The 16276-nt window shown below is 40.7% G+C and overlaps 1 protein-coding gene across 2 annotated transcripts in view; it reads right to left on the bottom strand.

Annotated features, from left to right (window-relative positions):
• The window catches only part of Nebl (nebulette), a 365083-nt gene that overhangs the window by 171443 nt on the left and 177364 nt on the right, over positions 1 to 16276 (bottom strand). Inside the window, exons 1-4 of one of the 2 annotated variants that reach the window (XM_055593781.1) lie at positions 4725 to 4776; positions 3017 to 3207; positions 2762 to 2849; positions 2095 to 2184 (exon numbers count right to left, since the gene is read on the bottom strand). Coding sequence is in view for 1 of the 2 variants with exons in the window: in XM_055593780.1 (XP_055449755.1) it covers positions 6259 to 6366 (108 nt within the window). In the remaining variant the exon portion in view is untranslated. Of the gene's footprint in view, positions 1 to 2094; positions 2185 to 2761; positions 2850 to 3016; positions 3208 to 4724; positions 4777 to 6258; positions 6367 to 16276 lie in introns of those variants that run through there. The other variant, XM_055593780.1, reaches the window with a different exon arrangement.

Raw genomic sequence — 16276 nt, 5'->3', positions numbered from 1 at the left:
AAAGAAAGAAAGAAAGAAAGAAAGAAAGAAAGAAAGAAAGAAAGAAAAGAAAAGAGAACCACTGGGCTCAGGTGCACAGGAGAAAAGCAAAGAGCTTTCTAGTCAGAACCAAGTGGCTCATAGACAAGAGCGACACCAAAGCTCCGAGTTTCAGCTCACAGTAAACCAGGCACAGCCTTGCTCTCCATGAAAAGTATTTTGCGCTTTATCCTAAAGGCAGTAGGGAGCCATGGACAAATTCTAACAGAGACCATGACACAACCAAATGTGCATTTTAGAAATAACTTGCAAGAAATCATGTGGTGAACAGCCTGTCATGGAGCCAGAACAAGCAAGAAACCCAAATAAGGAAGAGGGACACATCCAAATAGAGGAGGCAATGTGCTATCCTGCGCATTCCAGAGATTAAAAAATAATGAATGAAAGAGCACACGATCATCCTTCTTTTGAAGTTAAAGAAGTAAAACTACAAGATGCATTAAATACTAACCACAGCCAACACGTGGAATATAATTTGTGAAATGACTGTAGAAAATGACTGTACTTCCTCCTCAAAGCACGGTACCGATTCCAGAGGTAGAGGAGATCACCAAGTGGCTGGTGAGTGTACCCCTAGGATCAGGGGTCAGGCCTCCATTTCCCAGTGGTGTCAACTTGGCCTAAACAAGAGGAATGACTCAGAAGGAAGTCCAGAGCAGATTAAAGTCCAGGCCTAAAAGAAATGGCCAGTGTTGACAAGCAGTGGAAGATAAGGCCGGAACTAGTTCCAGGCAATTGTAAAAGGTCATTAGAGTCTGATAAAGGGCACAGAAGATTAGATTTCACCCTGCTCAAAGGGGAGGTCCAACGGAGGGTTTTCTTAATGGTTCACAAGCAAAATCTTGATGAAGCAGATAGTTTGGAGAGACTCATCTGACGACGGTGTTTAAGATAATGGAGAGAGCAAGAGGTGCCTGGAAGGAAAGACCAATTACAGAGCTGCTGTAGAACTAAAGCTGGAAGAGAGCTGGTGGGCCTGGAAAAAGAGAAGTGGGGAGACCTCAAAGCAGCACCTCAAGAAATCCTCTCTGGGTCCTTAATCTCGGTCCGGAAGGGGGAGTCACAGGAGCTAATTCTCACATTCTGCTGGTTCTTCTTAAACCTCCATCCAGGCAAGGCTGCTGAGCAAGAACCCTGTTCTTGCCATGCATAAGTAATTACTGGTCTGAGACTTATTTGTTTCTTTAAGTGACTGTGGCTAAAAAGCTGGGGATAAAAAGCAGAGATCAGCCTTTGAAGTTCTGCTCTACATGAAAAAATAAAAAATAAAACAAAGCCAGGTGTGAGAGAAACTATGAATGGAAAAGAAAAGTCCAAAAGGTAATTTTCCATATATTTTTCTCAGGAAAAGTGTAACTATTCCTTATAGAAATCCTTTCCCTGAGGAGAGAGGTTGTTCAGAGGGTCTAATTAAACAGTGTGTCAAAGTGTTCCAAAACACATGAACTATTCATGAACATGTGTTAGACATTATAAGAAAAAATATGTGCTATTGTCCCATCGCTTTCTTTGACACACTTGATCTCTGCCTTCAGAAAGTGTGCTACTGACCCACTGTTACGCTGGATTACATCAGTCACTAGTGGAGATGAGCTGGAGATAAAATGCAGGCTGTTAAAGCAGCCTGTTCACTCTTTAAAAAAAAAAAGCCTTTAAGGGCTTCTATCCTAGCCATCAAGTTCATAACTAATTGATCATGTTAATAAAACCAAAGCGGGTTATAATAAAATACCCATTCTCCTTACCTACACATACTGTGCTGAACCACTTAGAATCAAGAGCCTTCGCGTAAATTTCTACTTAATGATGCAAGTTATATTTCTTGTATAAGGAGAAAAATTAACAGAAACATATCCATTCGTATGCTGCATCTTTCTCTGCTTTCAAAAACTACTTCTGTGTTTACCATGTACAAAAAGAAAGCCCGTTCCCCCATGTCAGTTGTTCGGATTCACAGAAGACCTAATTGCCTCCTACAGGATCATTTTGCCACCAGTTTACAATTAGCATGCGTTTCTCATGCATGAGCTGACCCAATTACATAACAAATTTTACCTTTGGGGATTTCTCTCGCCTGCTTGTCTTCTGTCCACCATACAACTCAATTCCACACTGTCAGCAGCTGAACACGGTTACAGTCAGTCTCTGTCAAAATGATTTATTCAAATTACAAACAGAGACCAAATCCCTCGATAATCATCCCTACCCTCTCACGTGCACCCTTACATTCAACTTAACTTTGAATCAAATCTTTTAATAGTCCATAGACATTGTATTCAATTATTTAGTTCCAATAATCCAATATTTCTGAAGCTAACTCATAAAGTCTCGGGGAACTAAATCAGCAGTGTCCTTGTGAGTTTATTAATGGGTGTATAATTTATTTTACATTCTAAGTCAATGAAAATTTATGTGGCTATATCAAAAGAATTAGAATTAATTACATTTCAGTGTCAACTCGTAGACAGCTTTTGATCTTAGCTTCTCTTGCAAAGCAAGCGAGCTTTTCTCATGAATGGGCATGCTGGATTGCAAGTCACAGCAAAACTCAGGATGGCTGGGAAACTGGGTAAGTAATCAAAATTACAGACATTCACAGAGTAAGAGAAACATCACTGTCGAATAGGTAATGGTGTTGAAACACTGTCACCACCCAAAACTGATCCCTCTGTACAGCAAGGACAGGCACAAACCCGGGCAGCTGTGAGAATGCTACACATACTAGTCCCATCAGTCTGAGAAAGCCTGTGATTCTCTTAGTGGTTTCTTTTTTTTTTTCCTCCTCTTCATATGATACTTTTTTCTTTCACCTATGATGAATTAGAAAAGAAACACTAGTTTTTACTAATATCATAAAAGCTGTAAAAACCTCCTAGGGCTTGATTTTCCCATTTATTTTCTGTTTCATCCCCAGCCTGTGTGAGCTCAATGACTCACATGTGCCCCTCCATGTGCATAAACAGCACAGGACAGTCACCTCTGGCTCGTCGCTGAGCCCTTGCGACATGGACAGAGCATGCTGACTTGTCGCCCTGCTGCAGGTCTCCTGACCGCCTACCCTGCTCAGGGCTCGGAGGGCGGGAGCCGCCCGCACGTGGAGCTGCAGACTGGAGACACGTTAACGTTCGCACAGGCACGACATTCCTCAGTCCAGTCGTGTATGGATACCTTTCCAAAAGACAGTTAGGAAACATACAAAGATGTATGAGGATTTGGAGGCGAAAGGAGGCATGTGAAAACCAGGTGAAAAACCCACAGAACCCAGAGATCCTAAGACAGTGCATTCCACAAAGTTCCCAGCTGCTGCACACAGACTTGAAACAAAACCTGAACTTGTAAAGACTGTCCTCTATTAAATATCTTAGCTGAGTATCTCGACCTCACATAAAAAAACCTCCCTCTGAAATAATCATCTCAGATAAAATGAAGACGTAATTCAGAACATCACTGGGAAAAATCAGGACTTTGTTCTAAAAGCCAAGTTCTGTTTCTTTCCTGTGGGTAAGTAAATTCCAAATCCCGCCTTTTCTTGTTCTTTCCGCAGCTATCACGTGTAGTCTAGAGAAGTATTTTAAATTCCAGTAATTAATAAATCTCCTGTGTTCACTATGTTGTCATTATGGGTACCAAAATAAAGAAGGCAGAGCTGACCTACAGTTACCTCTTACATTACACAAAATTTGAAATTTAAGGTTCTACTTTATCCATACCCTGGCAACAACTGGAGACTGAGTAGCTATTTCCAAATGACTTCAATTCCTAGACAAATGAACACGAGAGTGTCTGAAAATTTTTCATAACAGTGACAGACACAGACACAAGCAATCAAAAATGCCCACTCATCCATAACATATTACCCCAAACACCTAGGAGTTATTAAATTCACAGCTTCATGTCTTTATACTTTCTCCAGTCCAAGGGGAATTAACAGCAGCTTAGAAAGAAGCCACTAAACATCCAAAGGTAAAATGAGCTGGAAATATATTTTATAAAGTAGATCAAAAAGAAAAATATAGACTATAGTGATCACTCAGCTCCCCCCATCACCTGGGGTTTAATGTAAGACACAACTCACAAATCTGATCCCTTCTTATCATCAGCATGAGCTCCTCCTCCTCTTCCTAGCCGGAAAATTCCAGGGTCTTCCCAGATTAGACCCTTGCTCACTTCCTCCTCTCAAAACCATCCAGGTCGCACTCAGAAAATAGCTGTATGGGTTTTGTCCAATATTGTCCAGTGGGTTAAATTAAATGGTCTGGAAAACTAGCAAAACCAACATGGTACTTTTCAAATCAAGTCAGATTTCTAATAGCAAGAGGCCATGGAGTAATATAGAAAACCCAGTGCAGAATGGGAAAATTCCATGAGATTGTGGTCTTATAAATGAATCATAAATTCACCAGACCTCAAAATATTTTGCAGTTTCCCTTCTTTAGGAGTAGAGTCTTAACAGAAATACCGTGAATGATTTTCTTTACTGTAATCCACAAGCCCTCATCGTGGCTAAATGAATTGCGACTGTGATTACTACAGCTGTCAACACCACGAGAATGCAAAAGGGGCATGGCTTTAAGGCGTGGTCTGAACTAGATGCTTTTAAACCTGACCGTCATCTATTTCATAGTCCAGATCTCATGGCTATTTATAGACTCCTAGGTATATGATAATTATAGATTAATACATACCTGTATTTAAGGGGGTTTGCATAGTTAAGAATGGATCTGCCAACGACCTCTGGCATTTATTCCTGCTAATGATAAAGTTTGATGAAATGATCAGTTATTTTCTCATTACTTATGAACTTTGACTTAATTTGAACATAAATGAAAAGGCTTACCTCTGAATGAACTGCAATCCTTGTGTTAGCTGTCACATGGCCGTCTTAGGTAGAGTTGCTTAGTTCTTTGAGAAATAAATTTCTATGCTAGTTGAACATTTGAGATAGAACTCTAGTTGTTATAACATTTTAAAGCTCTGAGCAGAACTATCAATGAAATACATCTCTTGTTTGTATTTTTAAGGCAAGAATGGGTTTTCGATTTGAGGAAAGAATAAATGGGGAGAAAAAGGAAGGTGATTATCTTTATTATTCATTTTTGGAAGTCCAAAAAGTCTTAAGAAAAGCCACAGGATAGATAGCATCAACTCTCAACTCTAATATAAAATGTCCACAAAAAGACCAAACAATGAGTAAACCTTAGAGAATGTGATAAAAAGAAAGGTCCCTTCAAGACCTTAAAATGAAATAACATTTTAAACAACAAATAGCTCTGTGCCTGAATAATTGACAAATACTATTTTCTAAAATTACATGCTAGACTATCTGCAAATAGTGTATGTGGACGTACATATATCTGCACATATCTTATGACCATTGCCCAATGTCAGCAAATTTACACCCATCTGCTAACGATAAACGTTTTCTAGAAGTTAGGCTATATTGCTTATAGCATACACATACACAACGGAGGTATTCATACAATACTTGTGACACACTTGTCACACACTTGTGACAATCTCATGAGGTAGTGGCATCACAACTATACCATACACAGCCTTAATTTCCATTCTGGATATCTAACATTAAACCACTCCTTTGCAGAAAAACACATTTTGACACATTATATAATACATTGGAAGAAATACAATCACACATATGAATTACAAAAATTAAGAATGAACTACTTATACACCTTTAGTAAGCACTAAATTCACATCCAATGTGTCCTGGATTTCTGCCAGTCCCGATTTTTGTTATTCTGGAGAATATATTACTAAAAAGATGTGCCTTTCAGATATAAAGTGACTACATATACAAATGTTTATTTCTGAAATGATATATAACGTGATTAACAGATATCTAAAGTATGCATAAAATTACAAAAGACCATTTTTTACTATACCCAAACTGTACATTAACTTTATATGGTTATCTACAGGAGAAAAACTGTCAGAAATTTTTATCACAAACATTTAATTTTGACCAAATTTGAAGGCTGGGAGATATTCAAACTATATGAAGAGGATACTGAATTATAACTTCTAGGCTGGAGAGAGCCATGATTTAGTCAGGAGGCAGGGATTTAAGAGGCGATGTAGGCATGCTTTATGAGTAGACTGAATATCACTCAGCAACAGATATGCTTCACACTCACTCTCACATTTCTATCCAGAGACACATACCAGGGCCACCTCAGCATCAAGAGAAAAAGCACCTACATTACTGATTTGCTCCTGGGTCCTCTTCAGTCTCTGCAGCTCAGGAGTGTCTGTGACGATGCTGAAGCCCCTCCCTTTGCTTTCTTCAAAATCTCTTTTGTACTTGACCTGACAAGAAAGAAGAAAATTGATAAATGTGTGTATACGTGTGTGTATTGTTTATATAAGTGTATGTATATTAAATATATACATATGTGTGTATAAACACACATACATACATACATACATACATACATACACACACACACACATACATACATACATAGAGAAAAGGAACCAAGGGAATCACAGACCCCCTCGGGATAGGCAGGGCCCCAGAAGCTGCTGAAATTGGAAGCTATGTACATGTGTATATATGCACAGTGCAGATCTCAGAGAGAATTGTCCTGAGTGGCATGAAGGTAGGGAGGGTTACTATGCAGATCGGGTAGTTTGTATCCCAGAAGCTTTACCTGTGATCTGTGCCATCTTCAGGGTGTTACCTAACTATTCTGTGCCATTCTGGTTTCATCTATTAAATGATAACAGCAGAAGCTATGTAACTGGGTGTAGGGAAAAAATTCAAATGACCCAGAGAATGTGCGTGTCTAATTGATACATATAAGTATTAAATACCAGTTACGATTATCACCGTTAATGCTGCATTTTAAACTGCCACTACTGAAGAAGAAGAAAAGAAAGTAGAGAAAGGAAATTCAATATTATTTAATATTATAAATATAGTTCACGGCCCATCTTGTCAGCGAAAAAGCAACACTTGGAGCCTGGGCTTCCGGGAGTAGAAGGGACGCGAATGAACAGCCAGCCCAAGCGTACAAACTTCCTTTTACACAGCACACAGCAAAGCATATGGGCACGGTTACACTGAGCTGCACTAACAGATGTCTAGTAAATAAGTGCTTCTGAAAATATTTATGAAGAGGCCCACACCCCGGGATCAGAAAGCTTCTCACACTGACCGTGGTGTGCTCTGTGAAGAGGTAGACAGTTGCTTGCGGGGGGCGCGGGCCTATAACTCCAGCATTCAGAAGGTAAGGCAGGAGGCACAAGATTCCAGGTCAGCCTGCCCTACACAGAGAGACTCTGTCTTTAAAGGGTGTCAGGAGAGGAGACTGGGATGCAGCCTACCTAGCAAGGCCAAACCCTGGGTTCAATCCCAGAACTTCGTCTAAGAGAAACAGACTATTTTTAAACAAGGCTAATATTACAGCATCCTGGGAGCTGGAACAGCCAGAGATAAATCTTACAAAGTCTCTCTCTCTCTCTCTCTCTCTCTCTCTCTCTCTTTTTTACAGTGATTGTACAGTGACTGTAACATCGGCGAAATACTTGTTCTGTTCGTGACTGGATGTCCACATTCTTACACTCTTGTTTATTTTTTTAGGCCCAAATATCAAGAACTACGGAAACACCTAACATAGCTCATATAGTCCACATTTTGCCTTCAGAACTAAAACCCTCAAGTTAACAGTTAAATCATCATAGCTGATGATAAGATACACGGGTTTGTTGCAAATGTGGACCCTGAAGAGGGCTGAAAGTTCTCTTAGTGGGTCACAGTGGCCGTCCCACTGCGTCACATCCAGGTTTGGAAACTCAGTCCTGGCAGGGCTCATTAGCCCAGAGTAAACTGGAAGATTCTCCAAAAGAAAGAAAAAATAAAAAACACAACCTCGATTAAAACCCTCGACAAAAACAAATGGAAAAATTTAGGAAATTCATCAGTTTCGGCTTGGTAATATCAAATTTTCTCTCCATACTTTCCTTAATATTCTCCATAAATTCCTAAAAGTCTTAAGACCTTTACTTTAGCTGTTGCCATAAATAAATGATCCAATAAATGGTTATATTTTTATTGCAGAGAAAATGCTGAGTGAGCCTGGCCTTCTACCCTCACTCTCCCAGCATTCATGAAAGTGTCAGGCACATGTCTGAAAACACACAGGCCCAAGGCGTAGTCTCAGCGTCTCAGCGTGTCAGTCTGCCCAAGGCCAGCCCCAGTGATGGCCAGGTCCTGCAGAAGCTAAGGGAAGCTAAGGGGTCGTCCAGGGAGGAGGGAGTCAGGCACCAGGGTGAGGGGAATCTTGAGGCCTGACTGATAGGCAGTCAGAGTGCTTCTTTATTTATACAGGACTATGTAGGCAGGGATAGATTCATGTTGTTCCAAAATATTGATCACATAATTTTTGTCCCCAGACATGTTTTAACTTCTTCTTGGTCATAAATTTAGTCATCATTAATAGAGTTATCATTTACAATCATTTTCCCTCATCAACCCTATAACCCAACTTTTAAGAATCTAGAAACATATTTTGCCAAAGCATGACAGCCCTTTCTCACACTGGTAGCTCTTGAAGTTTCAAGAGCACTAGACAGAAAAAAAAAAAAAAATCTCCAAGCCAGCCTAGGCAGATTTTTATGTACTAAGCAATGTATTATCAACTTTTAATGGTCAGAGTTCTAATTGTCATTAGACCAAAAAAAGGACAAAGGTGTTGTAGTTATTATTCCATTTCTGGCATGATACAATGTTCATATCTTTGTAGAATTTATGCATATGTCTAATCTTGGCATTCTTTAGCTCCTTGGTCATACAACATCACTGTGGCCTTGCCCTAGCTAACTTTTCTAAGAACAGTCTTAACACTTTTTTTTTCATCCATTTATCCACACCACTCTTTGTTCATCAGTATAATACTCTGTGTATGTCAGAGGTAACTCCAGCCAATATACCTTTGTTGCTGTACCTTTTCCTCAAAAGGGCAAACCATGTGAGGCTCCCAAAGTTCCCAAGGGCTCCTAAGCATATAGTAAGAAGAGGCTTCTAATCTGATCTGCTGCCAGCTCCTCCAGCCCACCAAATCTTATTTTACTTTTTGAGTTGAGTTCTGCTTATCTTGTTCCTGAGTAAGTACAGGGGCAGATGAGTACCTTGGAGTGAGAGCCTGATAAAGAGTTCTCTGGCATCTTTGAGTCACAACCTCCAAGGTGCAAGGAAGACCCTCAAGCAGGCCAGATAAAGGGTATTTCCCTAAAATTGGCAAGGACTTTTAATATGCTCAGGACTTTTCTGGAGAAGCTTAGAAGCAGTACTTCGAGGAGAGGGCATAAATGATTCATAAGAATTTTCCCACCAATTTAATATCCCCAAATATTAAAAGCCCCCACCCACAAGCATGAAGCATGTAGAAATCAAGACCAAAAGTGAAGGACAGTACTACAGTGATTGCATCATCAGAAGGCTCAGCTTTGCTGGACCTTTGTCAAGCAGCCGTGCTGGCTTTACGGCTTTCGCTGTCCCTATCAGATATGCTGTGCCAGGAAGCTGGTCAGCTTAGCAAGGAGTGAGCATGGTGAGAGACAGGGTAGAAAAAAAATGGAAATACGAAAAGATCACAAGGTCATATCACAAAAAGCATGAGGACCTTCCAGGGAAACCAGTCTACCAGCCACGTCCTTCCATCCCTGACAGCAGCTTTCCAGAAGACACCGGAGCTCATTCTTTCTGCTGTTTGTTTTAAGTACTGATTTCCAGAGAAAGAAATAAAAGAGAAAAATATACTGAATACTGGAATTGTGAGTTTGGAAATGATTAGCATCCGGCAGTTCTCGCCATATTCACAGGACACCTACGAATAGTTTGGTTTGGGCCTGCCTACTCAAATGACTTGTTTGGAAAGTGTGCAATCTTCTCTGTAATGGTTCTCAGTGTTTTAGAAGCTATTTCTTCCTTTGTAATGGTGTGGTGCACTCTCAACACCCACTCCAGCGCCGACCACCCAGTATTTGTTTACTATATTCAGGGAGCCATGGAGCCATTAGTCAGCTCTGTCTTTCCACACTCCCACCCACTTGCATCCTACCCAGCTAAGGAGCACCTGCAGTGGCTCATGGGAGTGGCCCAGCAAATGTTTCAGAGAAAAAGGAGAGCCAAGGAGAAAAAAGAAAGAAGAGGAACTGACAAGAGAGAGAAAATGCTCATTGAACTTAAGAAATAAGAGAGTGGTCTCACAGACAGGAACTAAGAATGGCTCTCCATGCGCCAGCATCTGCAGGACGGACACGAGGACAGGCGAAAGCCAGGGCACTTCCCTAAACATATACAGAAAAGTTTGAAAACAAATGCTGCCACACTGTGCTTATGAACTGCTTTACCTGACACATTCATTCAAGTATTTATAGAGACTCATAAGTTGTGCTTCTCCTGGCCCTTCCCCAGCAAAACAAGAAAAGAAAAAAGAAGAAGAAAAAGAAATGCCTTTTCCCTCATGCTCATAATTAGCTATAAAACTTTCATGTCGGGTCTTTTCTCTACTCAACTGTTTCTAAGAAACACAGACGGCCGCTGAAAGACTCTACTGATTAAGGTATCCAAGCAGAGGCTGAGACTCACAGCCAAACTTTGGGCAGAATTCGTGGAAATTTATGAAAGAAGGGAGAGATAGAAAGACCTGGAGGGGACAGAAGCTCTAAAAGGAGACCAACAGAGACTAAAAATCAAAACAAAACAAACAAACAAACAAAAAAGAAAAAAAAACTGGGCCCTGAGGACCCTGCAGAGACTGATACCCCAACCAAGGACAATGCATTGAGTGGATCTAAAATCTCTGCTCAGATGTAGCCCATAGACTCAGTCTCCAAGAGGGGTCCTTAGTAAGGGGAGCAGGGGCTGTCTCTGGCATGAACTCAGTGGTTGGCTCTCTGATCACCTCCATACGAGGGGGTACTGCCTTGCTGGGCCACAGAAGAAGACATTGCAGCCAGTCCTGATGAGACCTGATAGGCTAAGTTCAGATAGAAGGGGAGGAGGACCTCCCCTATCAGTGGATTAGGGGAGGGGCATAAGAGAAGAGGGAGGGTAAAAGGGATTGGGAGGAGATGAGGGAGTGCCCTACAGCAGAGATACAAAGTTAATAAATTGTAACAGATAATAATAATTAAAATTTAAAAATTAAAAATGAAAGTGTTTTATGATGATTCCACATATAACAATGGCCTCCAAGGAATGGCATTCTCTGGACTTCCTTCCTTGAGACTTATTTGCTCATTCAACTGTTGTTACAGGTGTGAAAGAAACACCTCAAAGAAAAACCAACAAACCCTCCCCTCCCCAAGCATATATCACAATGCAGAGATGGGAAGACATGACCTAAAATCAAACGAATGCTCTGTCAGTGAAAAGCCTCAACGGAAATGACGTAAGACAGTGGCATGTCAGAAATGCTGGCCTTGTAGGGCAGTCAGAGGAGACCCCAGACACAAGTTGACTTTTTAGTTAGTCCTGTAAGGGCTGGGAACAAAGGAATGCCACCCACCTCTGAGCAGAGCTTTCCAGACAATGGGACCTAATGGCATCAAGTCTACCTTTGGAAATGCTGAAAAAGACTGCTTGGCTGTAAAAGCTGGGGTGAGAAGAAGAGCAGTGGAAGAAGAGGGTCCAGGGATGAACACACATGCCCAGAGGACGCAGGCTTTTCTTCCACTTGAGACAGGAAGCCGATGGAAGAGCATCAGCAGAGCTGTAACACAGCTGACTTTCATGAAAACAGCCTTCCTCTGGGGAGGGACGGGATGGAAGCAAGGGTGAAGACTGGGCTGGCGCTGTGGGGACCTCTTCACCAGTGATCCTCCATCCGCAAGCGGACTTGAGGCCACAGGATGAACGGGAGTTCTGGGTCCAGCCTCAGGACCTTGCCTTCCTGGACAGCTGAGGCAGCTGTGCAATCTCCTCAAATGGGACAGGAAGACCAAGGAAATAAGGCAAAATGAAAATGGCGGCCTGAGCTCAGAAAGAATATGTGCTGAGCCTGTTTGGGGTGGGGACAAGGGAAAGCTGATAATGCAGTCTTGTTTTCTCACAGTCTTATCCAGTCAACACTAAATTAAGACACTCTGAAAAAAATCTGCATTTGTATTCAATTATGGTCCTCTGTCTCAACTTCTTAAGTACTGCAATTCTAATGCCAAGTGTAAGAAATTTACACAAGTGGCCATTTGTGTTTATAGATTTTTTTTGCAAAGTAAAATGTTATTTCAAATATAGAATACTATACAATATTGCTATCTATGTTTGTCCATGTGTTAGCATTCTGGGTATTTATCTGCATGGATTTATGGATACATATGTGTGCATACATGTGTTGGTGGTCACATTGTGTCTAATGCACAGGTACATATACTTTATACCTAGACATGAAATAAAAATCATGCTTAGAAGTATAAAGACTGATAAATGTGGACTCGTTAGCCAAAGGCATGATCTAGCCAGTGAACCTCCATGTACAATAAGGTATATCAGCCACTCTAACTCTCTTCCTCTTAGTGGAAATGTTTGACTAATAGCAGAAACTCAAGGCATAAAAGCAGGGGGAAGAAATCAAGAGCATGAGAAAGTGTTAGATAAAGGAGATTCCAAACATGAGCTAATGAGGGTGCCAGACTTCAAGGGGAGCCGTGGGGTGCATCACAGTGGCCAGGGCAGAAGGAGAGGGCTGTTGAGCCTTAGAGCAGCCTGTGGGAATATGCTTGATAGAAGCCTGAAGCACATGGGCATATTTACTACTGATCCTGTTCCTCTGCTTGTGATTTCATTTCTGATACAAGGAGAACAATGACAACCCCATCACTTCACCAGACAAAATAAACGCATCACATTCTGCTCAAGGGAAGATTGCGCGGGATACGGCATCATAAAACTACATGTAAAGTCTGAGTTTGAGCTGCACATGTCCTCTGCTAGGACAGTAAATCCAAGATGCTGGGGAATGTGGGCCATATGACCATCAGCTTGGAGCTGTGCATACATGAGAGGCCTAATAACCACTTCACGATTGGTTACTAATAGGTCTTCGTCTTGTGTTTTTAAAGCCTAAAATGCAAAACATCGGCTCACCCACAATGCTCTCTGGGAATTAAGCACTACAAAGGAAAATCTGATTAAAGGTGAAGTTAATTTTAACAAATATTGAGTCAAAGAATTGAGTTCAAAGGTGAATTTGCTTTTTATAAATTAATCCCATAATTTGTAAATGTATGCTTAATTAAATAAAATTAAAGTTATAATTACCTTTTCTAAACATAATCAAAATCCATTAGAAGTAATTTCCACAAATTCTCAGCTTCAAATTAACCTTTCATAGCATCATAGAGAAACTTTTGAGATGTTTACAGATATTTCAGGTTTCCATGTACTAAAGGAAATTTTATCAGATTCAGTATGCTTCAAAAGTGAAGCATACACTTTATTACAAAACACGTAGTATAAATATATAATGATTTAAGCATATATAGAAAGTGATTTAATTAATTTCTTTATCAGCGCTATACTGATCTCATGTAAGATACTTACCTATGTCTGAGTAGTTAAGAGCAGAGACTCAGCCACAGACAAGTTCATCTTATGGCCAGCGGTATAGAACAAGTACAATTGCAATAAGATACTGACAGCACCTTTGGGTGTAAATTAAATGGGGCAGTGATGACACGTGGCGTCTAGTAATTTCTGCTGTGCCCCAGGCGCTGTATTGGTCTCTTTGCATACTGTGGGAGTGCAGACCAGAGAGGTACTTTGGCAGGTGAGGTATGAGCAGCACAGACCGCCCCATTGCCACAGTCAAGTGTTCACTTAATTCCAGTGATTAAACATCCAGGTGGGTTAGGCAGCCATTGGGTGGGCACCGAGCCATCCGCAGCTAACCTGTTCTGTCCTCTTTTCTTCAAAAATAGAAATAAATAAATGCAGGAAATAAAAATTTAAATATTCTTTACATACAGTCTCAGGTAAACTGGCAGGTATGCATTTTGCCCCATTTTATAGAAAAAGGAAGTTTGATGTCATGAAGTTAGCAAAGAGCAGAAATCCCACCATTCTGGCAACTTCAATGATGTTACCTTCCAATTTACTTGAGAATTCTTAAAAATACTGAACTGGAAAATGTTACACTGAACACAAATGAGGTGTAACAATGCTCTGTTCACAGGAAGAGATGGGAATGAGACCCACCGAGCAGTTCTTACGGGCAGCTGCGCAGCTTAACATTTAACTCCTTCGCTGGCTGTAACAGATCCGGGGTGGCCCAACGTGACAAGGAGAATCACTCAGGGTGTAGCCCCGCCTACCTGTCCCCACAGCATCACTCTGCCACGGCACTGCTGAAGGCAACAATCATGTTCAGTTAATGGCGAGTAGTGTGGGCTACCAATGCTCAAGGTATGGTACTGTGAAAATGATGAATCAAAGCAAATAATAAGCAAGCATGCCCGCAGTGACAAAGAAAACCAGCGCCCAAATACACACAATTCATATTTTCACCAACAACTCCACAAGTAGAACTTAATAATTTAAGCAACATTTGAGTTTTGGCTTCTGGTCACAAATCCGTTTAACTACTGTCCTTTATACAGTCACTCTCGTCTCAAAGAGCTACATGATCATGACCTTAGAATACCAACAGCTTAACTCACACACAGCATAGAATATTACTAAAATCATTTGAACTGTAAGGTACTGTGTATGGTTAGATGAAGGACAATAACAATTTGCAACAGGAAACATTCTTAAGTACCTATTTTCAGTCCGCTCTAAAGGCCTGGGAGATGAGGAGTTTCCAGTTAGGAAAGAGCTAATCAGGAAGGTAGTATTCCCGCTATGATGAAGAAAGATATCAGAGTAAACTAGGAACCCAGAAAATGTACACAAATAGTCAAAATAATACAAAATATCATAAGGAAAATAACCTGCCCTTAGTTTCCAAGTGTCACAGCTGATGAAAGTGATGGATGGTTCCTCCATTCTTTCACAGATTGACGTCATTAACATTGTTCTTAACAGCCCTGCTAGAGCTGCAGACGCACGCTAGATCAGACAAACGTGAACTATTCGGCTACAGGAGAGCATGCTTTCAAATAAGGCGCTCAAAAAAACACTGAGAGTGAAAATGAAGTAAAATGACTTTACTTAAGAGTTTTACTTTGTAGTAAAACTACTTTAAAATAATTCTTTTCCATGTATGTTAATGGTGCTAGAAATGCTTTCATATTGACAGTTTTAACCTAACTGATGGAGCTCAGTGGCCATTTTAATAAATAAATAATTTAAGACTATTTTTTTAAAGTCGAAATTTGTTTACAATATAAGTGTAGAAAATATGACAGATAGTTTAAAAAGGTCTGTGTTAAGCTAGAAATATAGTATTCATTCTGTTCTTCCATGGGAAAGAATCTATTAAACACACATGAAATACTAAAGAATTGCGGCCTCTTAGCTTGTTGGGGAATAGAAAAGGCTGCGTGTTGATTAGTGTCAGCGTTGGGGTGCTAGGATGAGGTGGCCCTACTATGTAATAATGGCTACCATTTACTAAGGGCTTGAAGGCAGTAGACATTGTACCAGGTACTTGACAAAACATCTTGCCTAATCTTCGAAAGATTCACCCTGTAAAAGACCTATTTTACTCTTCTTTTTATACATGAGAAATATATGAAAACCCACTTTGGGTCTACCTAAACCCTACCTCCAGTGCCTTCACTCCATCCACCCCGGGTTTCTTAGGAATCACCATTTTCTTCATTGCCTACTTCTTTAACCATGGACTGACCCAAAGACCATCATGTGAACGAAGCTAATTCAAGTCACCAAGATTAAAAGACCTGACGATTAGGATACAGAGCACAAAGGACTAAAACTCGGGAAGAATCTATGACCAAGCTTGTTGCCACCAGAACTCACAGGGCTAAATGAAGCTCCACATCGTGTCTTAATGATCTCAGTATTACAGGAACCCTAGAAGGCACATGGCTACTCTGGAACTTACGACTCATTACCTCCAAGTTATTATTTTGTTGTTGTTGTTTTGAGGTAACAAGAAGTGAAATTTGTATCACACGCAGTGCAAAATACTAATCCAGGAGGTTGAGGTTTACTGGCTCCCATCCAATGCTAGGACTGCAAGCCAAGGAGTAGAACCACAGACTCAATCTGAGACCTGCTGTCCCTGAGGTCAATGTCCTTACACCCCAT

The sequence above is a fragment of the Psammomys obesus genome, unplaced genomic scaffold, assembly GCF_907164565.1.
Source record: "Psammomys obesus unplaced genomic scaffold, mPsaObe1.curated_primary_1811, whole genome shotgun sequence".
NCBI classification, from domain to species: Eukaryota; Metazoa; Chordata; class Mammalia; order Rodentia; family Muridae; genus Psammomys; species Psammomys obesus.
Note: the sequence above shows the minus strand (reverse complement) of the source record. Positions and strands in the feature narration are given on the sequence as shown.